This window comes from Microcebus murinus, chromosome 1, assembly GCF_040939455.1.
Source record: "Microcebus murinus isolate Inina chromosome 1, M.murinus_Inina_mat1.0, whole genome shotgun sequence".
Taxonomy (NCBI): domain Eukaryota; kingdom Metazoa; phylum Chordata; class Mammalia; order Primates; family Cheirogaleidae; genus Microcebus; species Microcebus murinus.
The window spans coordinates 7735275-7760588 of NC_134104.1; the positions used below are offsets into that span (position 1 = coordinate 7735275).

Consider the following 25314-nt stretch of genomic DNA (forward strand, 5'->3'; position numbering starts at 1 on the left):
AAGCTGGTGTTTTCAAAATGACTTTAAGGTGATTTGATTTCTTGTTTTACCACTTGATTATGTTCCAGCCTAAGCTACACCCAGGATGTGCTACTTCCTAACCTAATACAGCCTTCCTCACAGTGCCATTGACACTCTCTCCCTATGCATTCCTAGGACCTTAATCTCATTACCAATTATTAGCTTCCCTTTATCAAGGGTTTATGTGCTAGGCACAGGGCTAAGCACTTTATCAGAAATTTATTAATCGATATACCTTCCTTGCTTCTCCTTCAAAGCCCATCTCACCACCTTAAATTACATTTTATGTCTGTTGGATAAGTTTCATGTTTTCTACTGTATCAAAACATCTCACCTAGAACCTAGCACGCAGTAGGCACTCAGTACACAACCTGAATGGATGGTTCCCAGTTTCCATTGGTTTCCACAGCAGGCCTTGCCCATCCTTCTCAGCAAAGCACTTAGGGTAAAATGGGCCACATGAACATCCCCTCTTAAGTCAATCATGTCAGAATGATGAGAAGAAAATAAAAAAGAACTAGACATGTCTGATGACCAATTCTTTTTACAATTATTCTTTTAATTTTGTTGCATAAGCATTTAAAATATCTAAATATATTTCTCATTTCTCCTGTGGTCATTTTGGAGATGTTTTTTGGTCCTCACTCTGACAAGCCATGCTATCACTTTACTGCCTCTGCTTTTTCAGTCTCATGAGTACTTCACATTGATGACAGAAATTTCCACCTTTGCTACTATTTGTCCTACTGGTCCCCTTTAATCCATTTCTCTAGTCATGTGATTGAAAAACCACTCTAAAATAGTTTTATTGCTCAGTTTGTGGTGTGAATACTTTGGTCGCCTGTCTTGACTACACACACACACACACACACACCCCTCCCCTCCCCTTATCCATGGAGGAAAGGTTCCAAAACCCCCAGCGGATGCCCGAAAGCACAGATAGTCCTAAATTCTACATATACTAGTTTTCTCATATACATACAAACCTGTGATAGTTTAATTTATAAATTAGGCACAGTAAGAGACAACAGTAACTAATAAAGCAGATATAGTAATAAAAGTAATGAATGTGGTCTATTAAAATACCTCATTGTATTATATATACTCACCTATTTTCAGACCACAGTTGACCGTGGGTAACTTAAATTGCAGAAAGTGAAATCTGGAACAAGGGTGGATTACTGTAGGCTTTGAAATTACCCTCGAAATGCAGTAACATTTTGCATTGCTGGGGCACCACTTCAATCTTATATTGGATTACAATGCAGAAGACAGGTTTTTAAAATTTCCTTTCTTTAATAATCTTTTAAGTGCTCAGCAGACTCCTCTGAGGCTCCTCTAAAAAGGAAATCCTTCAGTCAACCTCAGTGGTTCATAAATCCACAAATGCCTCCAAAAAAAAAAAAAATCAACACTGAGGAATGCAATTTATCTTCAAATCCTTATGTGCATTCACATTAAAAATCTTAATTTAGCCTAGAACAGTAAACTCTCTATCATCTCTGTATAAACTTTCCATTCACAAATTTAAATAGTCAATCTTGTGAGACTGAGGTTGGCAAGCTTTATTTAGGCGCAAAGGAATATTTGATCCAGGCTCTAAAACTTGGTCAGGCTCCTCAGACATAGCATGGCATGCCTGTTCTTTCCAAATAAAGTCACTTTTTAAATGTTAGCATAACACACCTGTCCTGAATTTTCAAGTAGAAGGCATTTTTTAAATCATCTGAGAAAGAATGGACAAGAATGACAGTAAACACTCCTGTTTTAGAATGCTCTTTATTCAGACTGTTACTGGACAAATGTAAGGTATGCTCACAAGTTTCTCAAGTCAGGTACAAAACATTCTCATTCAGATGCTCTTCTTCTTTGTACTTGTTGCTACAACCGAGTCACTGTGCTTCTCAACATCCACAGCTCTCAATTCTTATGAACATACAGACAACGTTTTAGGGACCACCAGGGAGAATACGTTTCCAGATAAGGAGTGAGCTTCTACAGACTAAGTCACCAAGACATCAAAACTCACGGTGAACAAAGACAGAGGAAGGTGACCAATGAGCTCAAAAACTCGTGACTCTTTAAGTTTCCAGTGGAACAAAGACCACACTGAAAAACATTTTTTCATCCTTCATGTTTGAGAAAAATGGAATGTGTTCAGAACTCATATTTCTATATTTACCACTATCTATATGCCACAAAACAATACCTAATTTTTAAATAGTTTTTTAATGCAGTTATAGTTTTGCTCTCAGGCCACAGTACAAGATTGCATGCATCACTGTACACAAATGGCAAATACTGAACGACTGTAACATAGACACCTCGGGATTGTCTAATTACACAATTTCTCTTTTTGGTGGTGGGATAAGGAAGGAGAATGATGGTAACTGTTTGCACACAGCCTGTTGTGTGCTCAGCACTGCGCTGGGTGTCAATACCCAAGCACTTGTTGACTGACTCACAAAGAAGGACAGATGCTGCTAATAAGATTAATAGCGTATTTGAGGAATAAGTTCCCAATGTAGGGCTGGTATGATGAGTACATAGACTCAACTTTGGGGGAAAAAGTCTTAGTAGATACTGATAAAAAAAAGTGTTCTGTAATTGATTTTCAAAAATCACATTATACCTTTAAAAGAAAATAAAACATTTAAAAAATGGAAGGGGTCATCAGCAAATTGGTATTAACTGAGCAGCACCTAAGTGGACACATAGGTACTGCAGTAATAGGGTATTGGGCAGATGGGAGGGGGGCGGGTATATACATATATAATGAGTGAGATGTGCACCATCTGGGGGATGGTCATGCTGGAGACTCAGACTTGTGGGAGGAGGGGGAGAATGGGCATTTACTGAAACCTTGAAATCTGTACCCCCATAATATGCCAAAATAAAAAAAAAAAAGGAAGGAGGAGATCTAAAATAATGAAATGAAAAAATTGAAATAAAAAATGAAAGCACATGGCATTTCATGAAGAGGAAATTTGAATTTGGTCTAAATCAGCCAATATTTTAAGATTAACTATAAATTATTAAAATACAGTTTGCTTATGCCCATTTCTAAAATGCACAATCTTTGAGGAAAAATGTTGCCATATTTTCAGGAATACAGAATCTTATAAAAATTTTTAAAAGGTTGATATCATCTCTTTTGTGGAACTACTAGAATAGGTTTTTCAAACACGAAAGGGGAACTGGAAACCTGGTGCACTTGAGTATGTTAAGAATTCTTGTAACTCAAATACTGCTTTGAGGTGCTCACAAGTTTCCAAAAGAAGCCACCACCTCAAAGAGCCCCTCTGTAGCAGCTCTAACAATGTAAGAATGTGGTCACATGTCACTGCCAGCCATTACTTGGCTACCTTTGAAATGTTTAATCATAGTGGGAAAATTACTAATATCAATTGTTAAAGAGTTCCAGTTATTAACTTTGTGATATACAACGCAGGAGTGTCTTCCAATGTTTGCTTTTTATGCCAAAGGTAGTATATTGTAATTCTTTAAATTCAACACACCAGAGATTTACTCTTTAGTGAGGTGTGACTACCGAGAGCAGCAAGAAGATCCTTCCTGATTTTCACTGGGCCAGTCTCTTCCAGAAGGTGGAGGCTACTCTTCTGACAGATCCTGGTCTCGGCAGGCTGGGCAAGTGCTTTGCCCTTTAAGCCACTGCTTAAAACACTGAAAAGAAAGAAACAAAATCAGTAGTTGCTTCAGGACCACAAGGAACCTGTGCCTTGAAGTCTCTTGGGCTTAGAGCTATCCAATACTCAGGGCCTGGCTGGGGGTGTGTGGGAAGTTGGAAAGCCCAAGCACCCAAAGGACACGGACCATGCAAGAGACTCTGCAAGCCATCTTGATTCCTCCTAGGGAATATGCTGTATCCATCCCTTTCTAAAGGATTAATAAATCAATATGGCAGAGGCATGATCTGTTCTAACCCAGAAGCAGGGGTGTAGGACAAACGCTCATAGTACCCAGAACGCCAACATAGTTAACACACACACATCTGGGAAGGGTATGAGCTGGAATCTCCCAGGGTCAGGCATAAGGGCCAAGCTAAGTTTAGTTTTTCTCCTCCTAAATGTTAAACTGACTTCATACACTACACTAAATCAAGAAAAGAGCTGTACTGTTTATCTACTCAGTCGTGCATACAAAATCACCTTGCACAGAACTAATATTGCTTTGAATCTCAGCACCAAAGAGTTGCTGGAGTTCTTTTTTACCCATGGTGTGATGGAAAGGAGATCTGCCAGGGCCCAGAAACTCTGTGTCCCTTCCCACAGCAACAGTCTCTGGACAGGGAGACAGTGAACACTGACATTGGGAAGTTTACAAAGAAAATAGCTCAAAAACATAAGAAATATAGATGCCTAGGGGGAAAATTCCTTTTTTATTTTGAAAATACTTGATGGTCACAAAGCATGATATAAGACTAAAGAGAATTCTTACCCCTTTGTGATACTTGTGCCCACATTTTAGTACACGCACATTTTTTGATTTGAACACCTCATGGCATAACTCACAAGAACTTGCGCCCGATGCCTGTGGAGATAAACATAACTCAATGATAAAGAACAGCTAATTTTTTTAAGGACATGAATTTTTCCTACACATGGACTTCATTTTTTAGCACAAAGGGTGGCAAATGATTCCCAGTTACAGCTAAGCAGGATGAGGAAATAACTTACATTTTAATAGCATTTCTTAAAAAAACATAAAAATATCAAAAAAAGAATTCTTTTGAAGTTCTAATTTTCTCAGAGAAAAAACTTTTATATGGTTAACAGATTCACAGGTGAAATACTACAAATCCTATACTTTATGTAAAGTATGGTCCTAATATTACTAATTAATCATTTGTCTAATTATCTAATAGTTGGAGGGAGTAAATTCCAACACATGCACACAATGCACTATTGTGTGGCCGAGTGAAATCAGGAGGGCAGTCCATAATCCCTGACACAGAGCGGGCACAACATACTGCTGAATAAAAGCACATTACAAGGTGATATGTACCATATAATTCAGTTTTTTAAATTTTAAGAGAATGTGTGTATATGTAAATGCCTAGAAAAGAGGCTGGAAAGATATACAAAATGTTACCAGTGGTTACCCCTGGTTAAGGGAGACTTAATTTTTTTCTCTACTGTTTTCTAAAGTTTCTACAAACATGGATCACTTGCACAAATCAAAACAAAACAAACTGATGGCTCATCTGGCAAATATCCACGGGGTCAGGGATTGTGTAGGGCGCTGGACACAGAGATGAATGGAAGGTTTCCAGCCTCCAGCGCTTACAGTCTGGTGAGCACAGACGTGCTTCTGACGTGAGAGCAGACCCAGGGCCCGACCCCACCCTGCATCGCTAATTTCTACGCTAACTCGCCTCTGAATCCTGAGCACCTTCAAGGCAGGAAACAAGTCTTGTTATCTGTATCTTTAGCAGCCAGTAAGGAGCCTAGCCCGAACCCATGCTCCAAAAACACTACGAGTGAGCGAACGGAAGCAGGCAACGCTGGCCATGGGAGCAAGTTCAGGGAGGGGTGCTAGGGCAAGGCCCAATGACTACCAAAACCTGGAGCTGCTGTCCAGGGTTTTTCTGTATTTCTCAACACATGACAAGGTCCAGGCAGAGAAGGCAGACATCACAGAGTGAAGGGCAGGGAAGAAAGAGGTGTCAGCCCTGGGGAAGAAGAGGATAAGGCTTCTCTAATGCCCTCTGCAAAGCTCAGAGCTAGGTGTAGCTTGAAAAATATGCAGTTGACTGTTTCCTACAAAAAATGGGCACAGTACATTTCTAAGTAAAAGAAAAAAAAGACAACCACAATAAAAAGAGAGGAAGAAAACAAAATTCCTGCCCCCAAGGAACATACAAAGTATGACTAAAGTATTCAGTTTTGACTAAATTCACACACACATGCATACAAAAGAATATAGGAAAATATGTATCAACGTGATAATACTTGTTGGAGGATAGGTTTATTAAAAATGCCCTTTTTATTTGTATTATGAGCCATGTATTACTTTTGCACTTTCAAAATATAATACTTTCAATTTTTAACAAACTACCTATGATCAAATTCAGTCCCAGTTTGAATACGTATTTCTCTTTCTCATATAATTTGGTAAAAGTTTAAGTCAGCTGTTACATCTTAATTATTATAAACACCAACCATGAAGCAGAAAGAGCTGTCTCTCTTCCAGGCATCATGGGCTATCTCAAGATGGGGGTGGCCAACAAGACGCACACGCAAGGATAGGGATGCCCTGGGAATTCTGCCTGGTTGGATGATCACAGAGCACACGGCCCATCGGGGAAAGCCCTGGGACAGGGGGGCCTCCAGCCAGGTCTTACAAGGATGCCCTACATGCTTGGAGCCTCTCTCACTAGGGAGAGCAGGGATGAGACCCTCTGGGAGCCAAGTGTATGTGGTGTGGAAAATCTCCAAATAGCAGTGAGAAGTGAAAATGTACAGGAGGAATAAAAACCTAAGTTCACAGAAAGACTCAATGCCAGCTCAAGTAAGCAAACCAGCACTCTGTGCAATCTCATATTGCTGGCTCCCTGCCGAGAATGTTACGGAGTCTACAGCTCTCCTCACGTTGACGTCACCTACACTCTGACCTCACAGTTGGACAGAAGGGAAATCGCGCTCTACACCAGAATCCCATCCAGAGCCCCCATCCCTGAGCCACAGAGGTGACGGGGTCTCTTTGAACCTCACGTGTGGTCACTCCTGCACTGTCTCCAGCATCGGCTGGCTGTATGGGAGGTCTGCAGAATGACACTGCACAAACAAGTCAAAGGGCCTGCTCTGAGCTACATCCATGCCTTCCAATACTCAAGCGGATGCTGGCAAGCTGCACCAGCCATCTGTGCTCTGGTTTCCTTATTATTAAAGACAATTATAATGCCTATCCATTTAGATCACAGATATTATAGCATTTTATGCAAAGTTCTATGTAAATGTAACATTCTTACTGTGTAAGAGGGAAAAAACAACCCTAAATCAATATATGCAATTCCAGGCAAGTTCAGCCCATCCCAGCATCCCTCTCAGGCGTGTGAGGGAATAGGCAAAGGGCAGCAGCCACCACCCTTTCTTGAGCAGAGCTGCCCCCTGTCATTCTGTGGCAGCACGTAATCCAGACCATGGCCTGGGCAGGCAGATGTTAGCAGGGCTCCTGGTGGTATTAAGCGATAGGACCAAGTCTGTGTGATTCCAAAGCCCATGGTTACACAAGAAAATTATTCAAAAACTATTTTCCTCAACTATTCAAAATATCACACTGGATATAAAAAGTTAACGTATTTGACCATCTGCAGCAAAACAAGGGCAGGGGAGAGAAGGTTCCCCCGCTGTGGTCAGGGCTCCTGTCACTCGTGTGCAGGGCTCCACACTGGGCACCCAGGCACTTGTCAGAGTGGAGACTTGACCTCAGCCATTCAATGACTGTTCTATTGGGACCATTCAAGTAAACTGAAATTTGGTTTTTAATTTTAGGATCAAATAAATTAGGTTTAGAAATGAAAAGAATGGAGCTAAATCAGGGCTTCAAAATTTTCTTTCCTTCTTGTTCTTCATTAAAAAACAAAACTATACAGTTATACACAAAATACTCACAGGGACACCTTCTGTTTTCTGCCCCTTGGTTTTGGGTGATGGTCCGACAATCGAGGGTGGGTCCTGGGAGGACCTGGTCACAGAGGCAGCAGAGCTGGGCTCAGATGTCCTCTTGTCCTTCCCTGGATTTGGCTACAGAGATAAAAGGGGTGGGGGGCAGGGCACAAGAGGAACGCAAAGTTCAGTTACCTAAAAGCTTGACAATCTTCTGTCATTAGTAAATTGTTTTCCACATTTTAAAGCATTTTTTTTTATAATTCTCATATTTTATAAATAAGGATGAAGTGGAACATTTTATTGTATTTGGATGAAATACCTTTTTCTTTTTCTGTTCATCTAGAATGTGTTCTGTCACTCTTTGGACAATTTCATCAATACTCAATCCTGAGAGCGAGTTCTTGTTTTTGTTTCGCACTTTTTTAATAAAACCAGCAAGTTCGGTGCTGAAAGGCAAAGTGACTGATAAATGACAACAAAGTCAAGTTTTCCACTGCTAAGCAGTGGAAATAGCACTATGTGCTAATATTAACCCAACAGTCCAACCTAAAGAACCAAAAACAAACACAAAAAATTAATTTTTAGACCCAATGATAACAATAGTAACTGTATATAAAAAGCAGAACCATTTTAAGGCAGAATTACTCTTTCCAAAGTACTTATGAAATTTCAATATTCTAAATATTTATTTCAGTAGAATTTCAAAGTAATTACATATCTGGTAGATCCATTTGGGATATCAATCTCTATTTAAAAAACTGACTTTGTAGCCTAGATGTAGCCTATTTTGCATAGCTTTATGCAAAATCATTGACAATTGGACACACACTGGTTCCAACTTGAAATCAATAGATTCTTTCTATCCAAGAGGAAACTAGTTTTTAGACTTCCTCCCTTGAAAAGTCTAATCAACAAGGTTCAAAGTCTGTGTTTCACAAGTACCATCACATGGGCATTATAGTCAACAGAAACTTGCAATTTGCACCACTATTACTCAAAATATTTTACCTTTCAGAAAATTAGGATGTATGTTTACTTGATTGTTTAATCTCTGCCAAATTTAATCAGGATTGCAAACAATGTGATTTGTAGGATACTTCTGATAATTACAACTTGAATATTTTTACAACTGGCATGGAGATTACTACTGAGAGAACTTATGTTTCTCAGATTTAGGGCAAAACATGCCCATGTGCAGACTAAATATACTTATTTTCAAATGGGTAGGGCTGTATCAATATAAAACATTAACTCTGGCCTATTATATTTTAACCACAACTTTGTTTCCCAATTTCAATTTGAAAGCCTGTAACTGACATTGTCTCAGAAACAGAAGTAACAGGGCAGGCACAGAGGGTCATTCCTGAGTGCAGAGGCCTCTGTTCTGCACTGTGCCCAGACACACGCCTCCACCTAGCCTTCCCTCTCAGCTGAGACAAGGGGCACCTGAACCCCTTACACCAGCCTGAAGAGCAGCAAGCGGAGGTGGAGGCAGAAGTGCCACTGAAGAGCTCAAAACCCTCCCAACCCTGCCTGCAGCTCTGCCCACACTCACAACACCCTTCGGTATGTGCACAACCCTCGTCACTATGGAACTCCATCTAGTCTCGACCTCACACCTCTGACAACTCACAGGTCTTGTCTCACAAGATGTAAGTTGCTGCTGCCTTCTTCACCATGTGTGATACCTTCCCCCACCCCCTGCCCAAATGAGAGAAAACTATCATTTTGCAGTTCATTCACTGATTCTATAACAACTAGTTTTAGAGTGTTACTGATTTCATCAAAGTCTTAGCAAACTATCATGGGCTCTGAGGAGTGATTACTCAGAGGTCAACATTTTTAATCTAGATATACACATTAAAAATTTTATTTGGAAATACCTCTGTATTTACAAAAAACAAGAATGTGCCACCTGTCTTTCAGAGCAAAACAATTAGGCAACACTTAATTGTTAGGAGCTAATCCCTATTAGCTCCTAATTGGCCATGACTTTATCTGATCAGGAAACTTCAGTTCAATACAGTATTAAATGGACTCACAGACATTTTATATTCATACCTGTTGTAGCATGGGAATACCACTGACAGGTGCTCAATAATACTATTGAATGGTTTTTTGGGAGACTGGCTTGTCCGAGCAGCACGTCCTGGAGGAGCCGGTAGTTTCTCATCAGCCACAGAACTTTGTTTTGATGGAGTTGCCTGGCCAGCTTGCTTCGACTCTGATGTCTGAGAGACTTCAGGCAGACTGGAGGGCAGCCCTGGCGACAGTGCAGGAGGAGCCTCTGCTGTGTAGTCGTCGGCAGAGAAGAGCCCTGGACCCTCAGGAGCTGCTGTTTGGTCTCCAGCCATGTCATTTGGGGAAGCCACAGGCCCTTGATCATCATGGCCTGAAGATTCAGGAAGTAACGCAGGAGGAATCTGTGAGGAACACACCACAGTAGGAGAGTCATTTAGGGCTTGCCTTGAAACGAGAGGAGAAGCACGCACGGACAAAGACTGATGAGCAAGCCTGAGTATAATGAAGCCCACATGCTCCAGTACATGGGAAACTTGAAAATGATAAATATTCCTGTTTTAAAAGAATTACTGATAACTTGTTAGAATAAGAGCAGGACTCTGACTTCTGAGTAACTCTCTCTAATTCATTATTTTCTCTGTAAATTAGAAGAACTACCTAAATGAGACCACTTTACCTGCCTGCCGGCCCTCTTTTAGCCTCTTCCTAATCACACTTCCCTGTCCCAGCTAAACTTTGTGGCTAACTGATCAGAAATAGCTGTCCCAACAGTCTGCAAAGCTGTCTCCATCCCACTCAGCTACAGGGACACCTGCTGGTCGCCTCCTCTTTCTCAGTGCCCTTCCCAGCTCTACACTGCTCTGGGTCCCTCTGTCCTGCCTACAGGTCCCTCTGTCCTCACGTTGCTGCCCCTGCTGACTGTGTTCTCTCCAGGCCCTTTCACAGGCCTCAGCAACTACGTGCTCACTGATTTAACACCCACTTTCTACAAGTTTCTAGTCTATTTTCCTGAGATCCAAATCTGCAAAGCTTCCTGGGCAATTCCAAGGCAACTTAAACTCCGTGTGTTTAAAACCAGCCTCAGTGTCAGGCAGGTGGGGGGGGGAGGGGATGGGTTTATATATACACATTATAAGTGCACTGTGCATTTTCGGGGGCATGGACATGCTTGAAGCTCTGACTCGAGGGGGGAAGGAAGGCAATAGCAATGTATGTATCCTTAACATTTGTACCCCCTTATTATGCTGAAATAAATAAAAAATAAATAAATAAAACTAGCCTCAGGCAGTCTCCTCACACCTGCACTCCCCCAAGGGCCCACCTCACTGACAGACCCAGGACTCACCCTCAACTCCCCACAAGTACACCCAGTGGCCCAGTCTCGTGAGCAGCAGCATTCCTCCAGCTGCACCTCCTGAATGCCTCTCTCATCTGTTCTCCTCCCTCTGCTCCCCCGCCATGCCCTCACGCAGGACAGGCTGAGGGCAGTAAGCTGATGAGCAGCCAGCTGGAAATTACTCAAGGCCCCTCGTCCACTCCCCACACTGCTGCCCAGCAAGCTCACCCTCAAAAAGCACAGGGGCTTCCCCTCAGCCACGGGGACATGCTCCAAGACCCCCAGTGGACGCCTGAGACCTCACCGAACCCTATATATACACTATGCACAAATGTCTTTTTCCTTCTTCACAATTCCACAGATAGAAGATTCATTCTTGGCAACCTCAGCATACGATCTTTGTTCTTTCCTTAGTGAGAACGTCCACCTTTTCATTTAAAGGAAGCATATCATGGCTTTTCTCTTTGGCATATCCGAATTGCCAGCATCACTATCTTGCATTTTGGGGCCCTTATGAAGTAAAAGGGTGACTCACGAGGGGCTTGGGGGAAGCATCCACAGAAGGATCTGTTGACAAAGGAGGATTCACATCCAGGACAGAACAGTGCAAGATTTCATCACACTATTAAGAATAGTATGCAGGCCGGGCGCTGTGGCTCACGCCTGTAATCCTAGCTCTTGGGAGGCCGAGGCGGGCGGATTGCTCAAGGTCAGGAGTTCAAAACCAGCCTGAGCAAGAGCGAGACCCCGTCTCTACTATAAATAGAAAGAAATTAATTGGCCAACTGATATATATATATAAAAAAATTAGCCGGGCATGGTGGCGCATGCCTGTAGTCCCAGCTACCTGGGAGGCTGAGGCAGAAGGATCACTCGAGCCCAGGAGTTTGAGGTTGCTGTGAGCGAGGCTGACGCCACGGCACTCACTCTAGCCTGGGCAACAAAGCGAGACTCTGTCTCAAAAAAAAAAAAAAAAAAAATAGTATGCAATGTAAAATTTATCAACTGTGTGTTTCTGAAATTTTCCATTTAATATTTTTGAACTGTGGCTGACTTCATGTAACTAAAACCATGGAAAGTGAAACTGCAAATAAGCAGGGGAACTACTGGACAAATCCAGTGCTGTTCCCTTACTCAAGACCTACACTGGCTTCCTGGCAACCCACGGAAAAGCCCACACTACTTTAACACAGCTCAAGGCTCCCTTGTTTCTGGCCACTGGGTACTTCAACAGCCCCCTCTGTCCCACTGAACTACTTTTATAGCCATGAAAAGAGTATGTTCTATGATTCTAGCCTCTAAATACTTTGTCTATTCCATCTGGAACCTTCTGACCCAAGTATCACAACACCCTGCCGTCCTCACATATACACCCTCTCACTCTAGATCTCTGGCTTACTGAGACTTCCCACTGGGACTCTTCCACCCAGGCGTCCACCTCTCAGGTCAGTGCCCCGACTCATGCTGCACTAGCACTCTGCCTGGGAAAACCTCAGCGTACTCTGCATATAATTATGGGTTTGAAGTCTGTCTTTTCCCAAGCCCATATGCACTTTGAGGGCACAGACCACATCTAATCTTGATCACCACTAAATACCAATGAATGAATGAATGAGGGAGAAGTGAGACACAAAGTAAATGATTTTTAAGGACGCGTATTACTCAAGCTCTTGGCACACTGAGAGTTTCCAGGATTCTGGAAATCTTTCTGAGTGTTTATAAAATTACATAAGCTCCAATTACAAATTAATAATAAAATAACCCTACAGAGATGCAAAGTTCTCTATGTCTGCTACAAGAACTTGGAAAAACTATAACAGAGAAATGACCTTTAATTCTAAATAAAACTATTTCCTACTCAGTTCAATAGAAAGAAAAAATATTCAACAGAATATCTTACTCGGTTCAAAGTGGTCACACTTTTTTCACATCTAATTTTATTGTTTGCAGATGAATTCACAATATGTTTGAATGTTTAGTGTACACGGTCCTGGCAAGACAGAGATGCTCATGATCAGGCTGACAGAGGGGCCTGCCCTGTAAGTTGAAGAGGGCTGAGAGGGCAGCCCCCCACTGGGCGTTTGAGGGAGGCAGGAGGCAGAGGGTGACAAAGATGCTCCAGGCTGGGGAACAGCCCAGGCAAAGGTCTGGCAATAGCAAAAGGCTGCGAATATGTGCTGGGGAAACAGTCTCCTCAGTCTTTAGGAACCAGAAGATTTCACTGTCCTGCCAAAACATTCTGAAACCTATTTTTAATCAACTCTTCAACAGAGCTCTTTAATAAATTCTTATAGTATAATTTCCTTTGGACATACTTCATTTCAGTTTGGTATTTACTGAGCATCTGCTCTGTGTCCAAATCTAAGAAGCATGTACCCCAGAATACAATAAACTGACATAGATTTAGCTATACTATAAAACCCATAAAATACAATTATTTTCTTTACTGAGCTGCATATTTTAAAATAAAAAGACGGGGGTTTGGCAATTACTGTCACTTGAAAGATTCAGCAAATACCTCAAACTAGCAGTCAAATATGACATGCCAGACCAACAAAGCCCTGTATGTCTCAGGTATGGCAGTTTTTATTCTGTATTTGATGAGGAAACACCTTAATTTTTAGGTTTTGGTTTTATGCCCCCAAGCATCTAGGAATAAGAGTATAATCAGAAGTGGTAACAAAGAAAGCTGCTTGAATCACGGGCACTGCTACTCCTGGATTATTCACTCAAAGGCAGGAACACATACACACTCACACACAGCCCAGCATACGGAAAACAAAGGACCTAAGGTAATGAAAGTGATGGAAATATATAGCCATGGTGTACTTGCCTCAGTGCTGTTCTCATGTATGGATGTAGAAAGAGTAAACTTCTATTTATATAAGAATGTTATAAAGCTTAAAAGGCTAACCAGTAGCACCAATAATGAAAACATCAAGGCAATAATTAATCCATCCCATCCCCACTCCCAGAAAACAACAACAAATAACCACTTTGGCCAGTTAAGAAATTATGGTTAAAACAAAAAAAAACATGTGATAGACTTACTGTGTTACAGGCAGGAAATGAAAGCTCAGAAATTTTCACTTTAGAAAGTTCACAGAGCCGAGAGCCACTTTTAATTGCCTTTATTTGTTCTTCAAACTGAGACTGTAGGTAGAGGGGAAAGTGTGGGAAATACACAATTGCCAATTAATACTTTGTTTCTTACTATGCATTACAAATGGTAAACAATTTTCCAAGAAACATAAGTGTCTTGTAAGGAAAGAAATTTAAAATAAGACCTCATTAATTAGTATGTTCTACAGCCTCCTCAAACATAACTTCTCTAATCTTATCAATCAAGGGCAGAGTTTAAGATAATTAAGAAAATACCATTACTTCTATGAAAAATTTGTTATAATTTCACAAGAAATATATTATTGCCATTGTTAAAAATAATGGTTTCAATAAGACAGTACCCTCCTGAGAATTATAACCATCATAAAGATTTTGACAGAATTATAAAATGTTTTTTATAACTTACTTTTGCTTTCTCAATTTCTTCTGTAACATCAGAAAGGAACAATTCCCATGAATGTATGTCAGACTCTATGTCGGGATATGCTGCAGAATCACTGAAAAAGTATAAAAATAGAAAACTGCTAATATATCAACTATACAAATTTTAATAATTAAAATCTTAAAGAAAAGTCAGAACATTCTTTTTACACCTTTTCTATTTTGCTGCCCTTTGGTGGAACAAGCAGAGTTAACATGGCATCCCCAGAAAGAATCTATGTATACCATAAGGCTTATTGGAAGACAGTTGATACAATTAGATAAAATGAGTCTCAGATATTTTTGTTTCCCAGATGAGCCAGGATGCAGCCCATGGTGAGTGCTTAATATAGGCATGTGAACACCACTTTTCTCAATCTCAGCTGCGCTATTCCGGTAATATGAATCAGCATATTAGTTTACCTTCAGAAAAGTTTTCTCATGAAAAAAAAATTAAATCTTGAAAATGAAGAAATAAGGAACTCTACACTAAAACTATTTTTCCGTGATCCACACAATCTTTGGTTCAATTCTGAGGGTTTAAAATTTGAATCAAAAAGCAAGAACCAGGAAGGATGAAAAACTTGTGTATGAAAAATGATAAAAGGACCAGATGAGAAGTAATCCCATATGTGAAAACCTGCACAGGGAAGTGCTAAATGCTAGGGTGAAGACCCTCTAGGATTCAGGTTAATTTTATTTTAACAAAAAAAGCAAAACAAACAGAAACAGATAAAGATTATATGGAGAGCCAAAAAAATTTAACATACTTTGTAGTGATATTCCCATATTCTATCACGAAGACTGTTAAATAATAACTATTATGGAAAGCAATTTGGAAAATAATTTAAAAAGCCTTGAAAATGTGATCTTCCTTCCAGAAATGTGTTGCTTGGAAATGACTAATAATGTGCATAAAGATTTAACTATCAGGATGCTCACTGCAGTGCAGCTCATTACCAACAAAATTTGCGAAACACTTAACTATCCCACCACAGTGGTGTTTGATAAATCGTATGTTTACATGCTGGAATACTATTCAGTCTTTCAAAATTAGGTGGGAGAAATGTAATTATCAATATGAAAGTAAGTTCCCACACACTACTGAGTGAAAAAAGATGTGGATACTTTCGAGGCCACATTACCTCACTAGCCCCAGGTTCTTCAGATAGGCTTCTGCTTGTGCCTCCATGATCTGTAACTTATACAGTTCACTCTCCTTCCAGTTTTGAAGCACAGATATCTGCCAACAGATTAGAGGATGTTTAAGTATTTTACAAATGAGAACCTGAAACTATTTTAACGGTTCAAATTTAAACGTTCCAAATCACATTCCAATTTCTCTTTAAATGAAGTATGATGATACAATCACCAGAACTTGATTATGCTATAATTTAACCCAGGTAAACACAAATTCAAACTGAGATTTGAAAAGAGAACAAAATGACATTATAATTATGTACGCTACCCAATCCTTTTCTCGCAGGTATGAAACTGTGCACATGGCTTTCTGCTTAAGCCACATACAAGCACAGAGCCAAGTTAACTGCATGTATACACCAATGTGTGTTATCTATGGTCCTGCCCAGGGTGAATAGAGGGACAGGGACAGCAGAATAACCTTTGGGGCTGCATTCTTTGCAATCGGAAAGCCTCGGAGAAGTTATTCTCAGGGGGGCATCAAAAGCCTCTAGGGCATGCTTTTAAAACTTTAGTCTCTCTGGCTTCCCCACAAGCCAACTGGCCATTTTTTTTTTAAAGAATCACTGCAGGAAAGGTAGAATGGCCTAATAATCCAAGCAATCCATTAAATGCACATGATCCTTGTGATGCTGCCTCTTAATCCAGGTGTGCCTACCCTCACAGGGCCCATGAGGCAAAACCTGCTTACCAAATGGTGGTAAAGTGAACCAAACAAGCTCAGGAATACAGATAAAGAAGTAGGAGTATTCATACTTGGCTCTTTTTCCCTTCCTTTTCTTAGAAGCAGCTGTGTAGTCAATTCTTAATTGAAAAGCCTAATGTTTGCAGATCTCATAAACTAAGCCTTTTCTTATTTTCCCAGTATAATCAGAGACACATATACCAATAAATATAATTTGTTGCTAAGTTAGAAAAAAAAAGACAACCACATTTCTGGAACTAAATAAAATATAGCCAGATGTCATTGTTTTGATTTTTGTCTCAGTAGTTTCTCAAATATTATACTGACATTGGATATATTCTTCTAGGGAGAGGGAGGAATACATTTTAGTAAGTAGATTATTTTTAAGTTCCTTTCTAAGTATTGGCAGATATGTTTACTGTTGGCTACATGGTACATCACTTGATTAAATATGATGAAGCTATTCAAAGTGTACAGTATAGGAAATGATTGAATTATAATGTTAAATATGGAAAGCAGGTTACAAAATTTGGTGTACCCTGTGAGTACATCTATATAACAACATAAGCATCAGGGTAAAAAATTACACAGCTATAGGCAAAGAAAAAGTGGTTTTAGGGAGGCAGTATTATGGGTGATGGGATATCCCTGACCCTTCACACTTTTCAGTAATGTTTGTTATGCCCTCGTGTGTCATTAAAGAAACACAAAAACAAATGACAAATGCCACTGCCATCAGTCACCAAGTGTCATGGACTTACCTCTGCATCCACAGCTCTTTGATGACTCTCTTCATAATGTTCTTTCCCTTTCTTTATACACTCTTCTATTTTCATTTTCTCATTTGTAAATGGATCACTGAAAATATTAAAGAAAAAAAACTTCTTGAAAAAAAATTTAACCAATGAGATTACAAAGGCTTCAGGGCAAGGTTAGCTTTGAAATCCTGCCACAAAAAAACTTGCATAACATCTTCTAGAGTAACTTCTTGCCTCCTATTTTACTATACAATATACAGATTCATGTGTGTTCTCTGCGCTTTACAAATGATCATAAGAAGATATGAAATTAACAGTGAGAATTTGATGGGAATGCTGAGAAGCAGGTGAGGGCGCTGTGGCCAGTTCACCATCTTCTTGAGGGTAGGTGAAGGACAACCTGGTTGTATTAATACTAATAAACTTTATAAAACATTCCTCTATCCTTTGAACCAGAAATTCTATTTTGACACATTTCACAAGAAAATAACAGAAAGGGAAAAAGTGACCTACACAAAATTGTTCATAGCTATACTTTTGTAACAGCTAGAAAGTGGAAACAAAAGTAAATGTTTAGGCCAGGCATGGTGGCTCATGCCTATAATCCTAGCACTCTGGGAGGCCGAGGCAAGAGGATTGTTTGTGCTCAGGAGTTTGAGACCAGCCTGAGCAAGAGTGAGACCCCATCTCTACCAAAAATAGAAAGTATCTGGACAACTACAAATATATAGAGAAAAAATTAGCCAGGCATGGTGGCATATGCCTGTAGTCCCAGCTATTCGGGAGGCTGAGGCAGAAGGATTGCTTAAGCCTAGGAGTTTGAGGTTGCTGTGAGCTAGGCTGACGCCACAGGACTCTAGCCTGGGCAACAGAGTGACAACAGTGTCTCAAAAAAAAAAAAAAAAAAAAAAGTAAATGTCCAAAGAGAAGGCCACTGACTTGGATGGAAATGGAAGTGTGCATATGAAACAATATTCAATTAGAAAAAACAAAATACAACTGCTTACTACTGAATATACTGGTTACTAGTGTGTGAAAACACATTATTTCCATTAGCACATGTTATTAATAGAAGGAAACTTTTTATAGGTTCATAATAAAAATTCTCTAATGAACCTACAATCATAGAAAATAAGAACAAACTATCAGTCTATATTTGAGATAATATTTCAAACAACACAAAAGTTTTTAAAACATATTTTTAAGTCTCAAGGTAATTACAGAATAAAGGAGTAATCAACAACAATAAATTCAGGATATTTTATACTGACAATGGGAAATATATGCAAAAACCTTGTAAAATAAAAATACTTAAAGATATTCCAAAATATATTTAAGTATTAATTTTAAAATGCAACAGAAATGATAGAAATAAAGAAAATAGAAACATAATTATTTAAAAGAAATAGACAATCTGTTTAAAAGTCTAGTGTGCTTGTGCTTCTGGTATTAAAAATTTAAGAAGACATAAAAGAAAATTTAATTTGCCTGATTTCAAGAGACTGATCCAGATGTAATTCATGTTCCTTATCCTGTCCATCGTTTTGCTGGGTATACCTATAAAAGCATAATCACCAAAGTTTAATTAATTTTCAATGTTTTTTTTTTAACGCAATCCCACACAGTAATTTCTACCCACATCTATATAAACATTTCTTGAATTTTTTGTTTTTCCATTTTGTTTCATTTCTAGTATCTTCTAAACAGGCAAAGAATTTGGGGTCATTGTCCTTTTGGGAAATTTTCCTTTTACATATGGAGGACAGATCACCTTTTTCTTCACTCTGAAGTCATATGCTTACAGGTAGATCACCCTATTTCAGTCCAAGAAGTGCACCTCAAGATCGTTTCAACAGGAGACAAACAGCACAGGTATTGTGGCATCATCATCAGCGTCATTAGTGGTTCTCATTCAAACTGAGAATACATGGATTCTCAGTCAAAATGAAAATAGCCTTCTACTCTTTAAAATAGAACTTAAAGTCAAATTAAAATATATGCATGCGCATGCACACACGCACTGACAGTCTTTCAAAACAAAGTGCGTGAATCTCTGATTCTTCAATAATGTCCTGCACAAGGCAAGTTCTGGCTCTTCTTTCATGCTATATCCTGAGACAGTTTTTCCGTTATCTCTACTTGCTAAAATCCCCAAGTTTAACTATCATTTAACTTCTTTTGTAAAATACTTCCTTTTGTAAAATACTCGATACTGGGCAGGCTCTCTCATGGAGTCCCTGCCTTCTTTCATAGTCACCTCTGGTTTATATCATTGCACTAATCCTGTCCTAGTCATTTCTTGATAAATACTAATGTGTGATCAAAAGCATAGAAACATTAGAGAAATCATTCCTCACATCCTTTGTGCTTCTCTAAGAGATGACAAAAGTTGGAAGATTTTACTTAAAATTATAAATGTAAAAATTTAGCTTTAGAGCATTTATTTGGAACGTGCAAAAAGCTTAGAGAAGCATATAGTTTATCTTTAAATTGTGACAGAAAAGGCAAAGAAATATATTAATAAAATGAAAAAATCAACAACTTATTCTTCAGCAGAAACGGTTACCTTTTCTACTAGTACAGAAAAAAAATTTCTTATCATTAACAGCCTCTAGTTATCTTGTCTAGTTTGATAGTATATCTGAACATAAAAAATATATATTAAATATAAATATTTCTGCATTTTTAATAACTGAAAATGATTAAGACTGGACTTACTCAAGTATTAAGGGCTTTACAGATATTATTGTTTCCATAAATGTGTTCTACTAATGAACATAATCAAAATGACATGAAACAGGGAGAGAAACTTTTAAGGCCGTGTTTTCTATTTTCTTCTCCATCTAAGGACTGCCTAAAAGCTGCCCAAATGTGATGATATAAAGACTCATAATTAAAGTCATCTGATCATATGGCATAGAACATGGAAAAATACAAATGCCCATGAAAGGTGAGTATGTAGCATGGCCCCCAGTGAACCACATCTCCCCCCATTATTCATGCCCTTGAATCTAGACGGAGCCTAAGACTTGTTTTAAGCAACAAAATGTGGCAGAAATGATGCTGTGACAGTTCTGGGCCTAAACCTTCAGGAGGACTGGCAGCTTCCACTTTTGCACCCTTAAGAGTTCTTAGCCATTACATAAGAAGTTAGGCTACCATGTTAGAGACTGCATGGAAAGACCACATGGATAAGAGTCACAGGAAGAGGCTACATGGAGAAAGTGAGGCAGAGCCATCCGAGTATCCCAGCTGAGCCCAGCCCCAGCTACCATAGCCCAGCCAACTTTAGCCACACAAGAGACTACTGGCAAGACCAGCAGAAGAGTGGCCCAGCTGAACTCAGCCCATAGTGCAGGATCATGAGCAAATAAAATGGCTGTTAACTTAAGCTGCTGAGTTTTAGCTGTTTTGTTACACAGCAGTAGTTAACAATTAAGCTGAGGAAATACATGACATATCACTGTGCAAAAACAGAGGGAGGTTAGGGATGGACCCTAAAACATACTTGGCCCACCTGACAATTATGCCCAGGATCTGTATGTATTATCAAATCCTTCACACTGTAAGACTAAATTTCAATAGTTTAAAGATTCAGGATAAAAGTAATTATAAATAAAATAACCATCACAGAATCCTATGGAAAGATCAGACCAGCCCCTCATTTTACCAGTAAGAAAGAGGGTTAAAGGTAACATTCACAGTAAGGGATGATGTTCTGACTGGAAGGAAATCAGCTCTTGGGGGATTCTCAGTCCCATGCTACTCCCACGGTACTCCCACTTTTATATAATTTATCCGAAAGCATGCTAAGTTCAGAAAAAGTTTTAGGTGAGACAACTGATGGTTTTAAAAATGTGATAAAAACACTGAAAACAGTACCTATAAATTTTTATTTTACTTGATATAGTTTGAATTAAATATCAAAAATGTGAAAATAACCAAGACAGACAATATTCAAAAACAACAATTCAAGTTATTGCCTTTCAACTGTTACTTACATTTCAATGCCATTTGAAACCTTTTTCATTTTCTTCTTCAGTGCTTTTAGTCTTTCTTGGATTTCTTTTTTCTCCTGTTGCCACTTTTTAATTTCTCTTTCCAAATCTTGGAGGAACCAATCTAATTCTGTCTTTGAGATCTAAAAACATGTTAGAAAGTACTTAAATAAATGGCAAGATTTACGTTTTTTAAAAAAGAGCCTGAAGGACTAGAATTGTGACAGTGTCAAAGCTTAAACAATGACGCAAGTGCAGTGGAACAGACACTCCAGAGCTGTGACCTGTGGCAGGTTATGCCCCACAGCCATGCCTGGGATACGAAGTCACATCACACAGCCACGTCCTGCCCACTAAGTGCACCTGGTTACAGTAAGGTACTACACTTCAATGAGCTCAGGAGTACACACACACTTCACTCTTCAGCCTAATGATCCTCTGCTTTGGAGGTAGTCTGCATACATGTTTTAGTTGGCAAGTCTAATAGTTTTGTTTGCTTTTATAAACATAAATGTGATCCTCTGGTCATTAAAGGCATCTGGGTTGCAAAACCAGCCAGAACTTCAGGCAGTGTGACAGAGGGAAATGAAAACCTCTTCCAAGGCTGATGCTGGTTACCTTTCTCTGGGAGGGTCAAGAACACCACCACGTGACACCCGGCCACCTATCAGCTTCTCACATATGTACTTGCTGCTTTTTGAAACTTCTCAATCTACAAGCTCTCTAAAAGTTTTCTCCTTTCTTTTTTTTTTTTTTGAGACAGAGTCTCACTCTGTTGCCCAGGCTAGAGTGAGTGTCATGGCATCAGCCTAGCTCACAGCAACCTCAAACTCCTGGGCTCAAGCAATCCTCCTGCCTCAGCCTCCCGAGTAGCTGGGACTACAGGCATGCGCCACCATGCCCGGCTAATTTTTTCTATGTTTTTAGTTGGCCAATTAATTTCTTTCTATTTATAGTAGAGATGGGATCTTGCTCTTGCTCAGGCTGGTTCGAACTCCTGACCTCGAGCAATCTGCCCGCCTTGGCCTCCCAGAGTGCTAGGATTATCGGCATGAGCCACTGCGCCTGGCCAGTTTTCTCATTTCTTAAATATCTATTCAATGGAAGCAAGGGGCTTGGGTGGGGTACATGCTTATAAATACCAGTCATTTGTAAGTAAAATATTCTCCATGTTAATTTTTAAATAATTTAAATATAAATTAGAGAATCAAAACAATATTTAAAATAAACTAAAAGGAACATGTTAACTATTTTCCAGTTTGAAATTCTACTATTATCAATGAGTGCTTAATGAAATCCTAACTTCACATTTACTTTAGGGAAACCTTGAATTTTTCACTTCCTATCAGGTTCCTGCTTAGGCTTAGAATATGCTTATTAGGTCACTGAGGACAAGGGCTAGGCTACAGAAACACAGGGACTTCTCCCTCATAAAGGAGCCTAAAGTCAGCCTACACGGACTTTGTGGGAAATAATGGCCCTCAAGTCAAAAGCTCTATCAACTTAGAGGCCATTGCTCCTTCTTCAGCCTTAGACACCAAGGTTTTCCGTGTTTCTGGGAGGCAGATTTGCTAACCAGTCAAGGTCGTTTAAGACTTCTACGTCTTACAGCAAGGGTAAGGTTGATGCTGGTGGTTCTGAAATGTGCAGGCCAACTGTTCCTTGGCTGAGTGTCATTCCCTTTAGCCTGGGAACCAGTCTACTCACATTTTCTTTGCTACAACCTTGCTGATTCTGAATTTGTAAAGTCTTACTGTGACTGGGGTGACTACCATGCTCATTCTACTTACAAAATCCTTTATTGTACCTAGTTCAGTTACACTAACAAAACCAATGTCAATTCGCATGCCTTGATGCTGGCAGCCAAGCCAACCTTGATTCTCACCTATCACATGGTTCTACTCTGAGCCAATGATCTCATTTTAGATCTAGCCTTTTGGCTGGGAGATTACCTACAACCAAAAGAGTATGCTGGGGCATAAGAAACTACTTGGCAATGAGTACCTGAAGGAGTTCAGGTATCAAAAAGCATCAAGTATTACAAAAACACGTGCATATATGCACACATAATAGTCAGTCAATGAAAATGCTACGTGAGTTCATCTGCTGTTTGTACTAGTCACCCTTTAATAATGACATAGCTGCCTCACAATGCTAACCAGGTCATCTGCCATAAGCTTGTCTCTGACTGCATGGAAGAGAATTATCTCCTGAATCCTTTTCTTTCAAACATTAGAAGAAAAGAAAAAAACAGGTTATATGCAACTGTATCCTCTATAAGGACAGTTTATTGATATAACTATAAATACTTTCTGATGATCTTTTTCTCAATGAAATCAGCATTATGACGGTAAGTAACTGATGCACCCGCATTGCTAGTAAAGTGCTGGGAGATGTTTTTAACAGTTACTGAACTGGTTGTGGAAGTGACCTTCTCTGAAGAGAACAAATACAAGGGATCTGGAGTGCCACTTAGTACCAGTGTGGCCTGGAGCAAGTTGCATTAACGGCTCCTACCTCCATTTCCTCACCAGCAAAACAGAGATAATACTAAAGGGCCATACCGTAACACTAATATACTAGGACTATTTCGAGATTAAATACATGTAAAAATTAACAATTGAGTACAGCACATAATATGAGCTCCATAAATGTTAGACTAAAAAAAGGCTGGACCTGGCAAGGACTTATGACTGAATAGAAGAATCTCCACCTCTGCAAAGATGCAGGCTGAGAAAGTTTATGCAAGAAGTGCCAAGATTCTGTATATAGGTCCAAAATTCTACTCTGTAAATTATTCTGGCCCAAATAATTTGACAGTGACATTAAGAGCCAATGTCAACTAAGTACCTATCTTTGCTATAAAACTCTCATTAGAGCATCTTAATAACATATGTCCTGAGCAGATAGGGAGTGACTGAATAATGAATATGAGCTTTCTTTTTTGGGGTGATGAAAGCTTTCTGGAATTAGATGATAGTAATGGTTACACAATAATGTGAACATACAAAAAAACCTCCACTAAATTATATACTTTCTATGTAAATTTTATCTCAATCAAACAAAAAAGAACCTATATCCTCGAGCAATACCACAACCAGTTATAACCTGCCAGTCACAGGTTAGGGTACATTAAAAACAACTTCAGAATAGCTATTTTTCTCTGGCAAAGAATAGACAACGGGCCAAATTATCTATCAAGGCATTCCTAGCTCATGATAATAAAAACCCATCAGCTATATATAATAGCTAGCACAGAATTTTGGGGTTTTTTTTGATGCTTAATGTATTCTAAGCACTCTTAAAGTGCTCTGTAAAACACTGATTTTCTCAACAGGGTCATGAGCAGTGCTTAGGGTGGGACAATTCCTCCATGAGTACTGTTACTGTCTCTGGCCATCCCCATCCTTTCCAGCCCCCCAGTGAGGCTTCAAAGCTATGAAGCAGAGATTACATCATCATTGAGGAGACTGGGGTCAAAGAGGCTGAAGGAATTGTTGAAGCTCATAAAGCCATTACATGGGGGGCTGGGGTTAGGCACCAGCAGTCTGACGCCAATGCCTGAGCCCCAAGACCTGATTAACTGCCAGTTCTTCTGTTTTCTGTAATGGGGTGAGGGCATGCATCTTCTAACTACATCCAAATGTGGTATCAAAAAACTGAAGTAAAAGGTAAAAACTCATAACCTCAGTGATTTACGGTCAAAGGCCAAGGGAAAGATCACTAAAAGACACAAACTTCTTTTTATGTCTATAAAAAAATTTCTCCACAAGCTCTGAGCACAATCATGATTAATGAAGAAATGACCATGGCTAAATCTCATGCGTTCTCATGTGGATGCCAAGCTAAGGAACTCAGAATGGCAATTTATCCTGGTAGGAAACAGGTGCACATTTTACACGGGAAGTCTAATCACCTAGCAGGCCTATAATGTGTTGTGGGGCTAAAAGCCCTTTAAGACCGACTACTCTTGGTCAGGGCCACACAACAGCCCCAAAGCCTTAATCTGTTAAGAAGCCCAAGAGCCAGAGCCTCAGCCGGATAAGTGGCTTTCTCACAGCCCTCCCCTCAGGGGGCTTTATTTCCTAGATACTTCTTGACTAACTGTACAAAGAAAGGA

The 25314-nt window shown here is 39.6% G+C and overlaps 1 protein-coding gene across 1 annotated transcript in view; it reads right to left on the minus strand.

Annotated features, from left to right (window-relative positions):
- Positions 1 to 1781: 1781 nt before the first annotated feature.
- TTC3 (tetratricopeptide repeat domain 3) overlaps positions 1782 to 25314 on the minus strand; it is a 120293-nt gene continuing 96760 nt past the window's right edge. The window contains exons 36-46 of the mRNA XM_076000257.1: positions 21198 to 21337; positions 18685 to 18753; positions 17200 to 17296; positions 15699 to 15796; positions 14540 to 14630; positions 14062 to 14163; positions 9714 to 10075; positions 7972 to 8098; positions 7656 to 7787; positions 4480 to 4572; positions 1782 to 3705 (exon numbers count right to left, since the gene is read on the minus strand). Coding sequence (XP_075856372.1) covers positions 3634 to 3705; positions 4480 to 4572; positions 7656 to 7787; positions 7972 to 8098; positions 9714 to 10075; positions 14062 to 14163; positions 14540 to 14630; positions 15699 to 15796; positions 17200 to 17296; positions 18685 to 18753; positions 21198 to 21337 — 1383 coding nt within the window. The 3' untranslated portion in view covers positions 1782 to 3633. The remainder of the gene's footprint in view (positions 3706 to 4479; positions 4573 to 7655; positions 7788 to 7971; positions 8099 to 9713; positions 10076 to 14061; positions 14164 to 14539; positions 14631 to 15698; positions 15797 to 17199; positions 17297 to 18684; positions 18754 to 21197; positions 21338 to 25314) is intronic.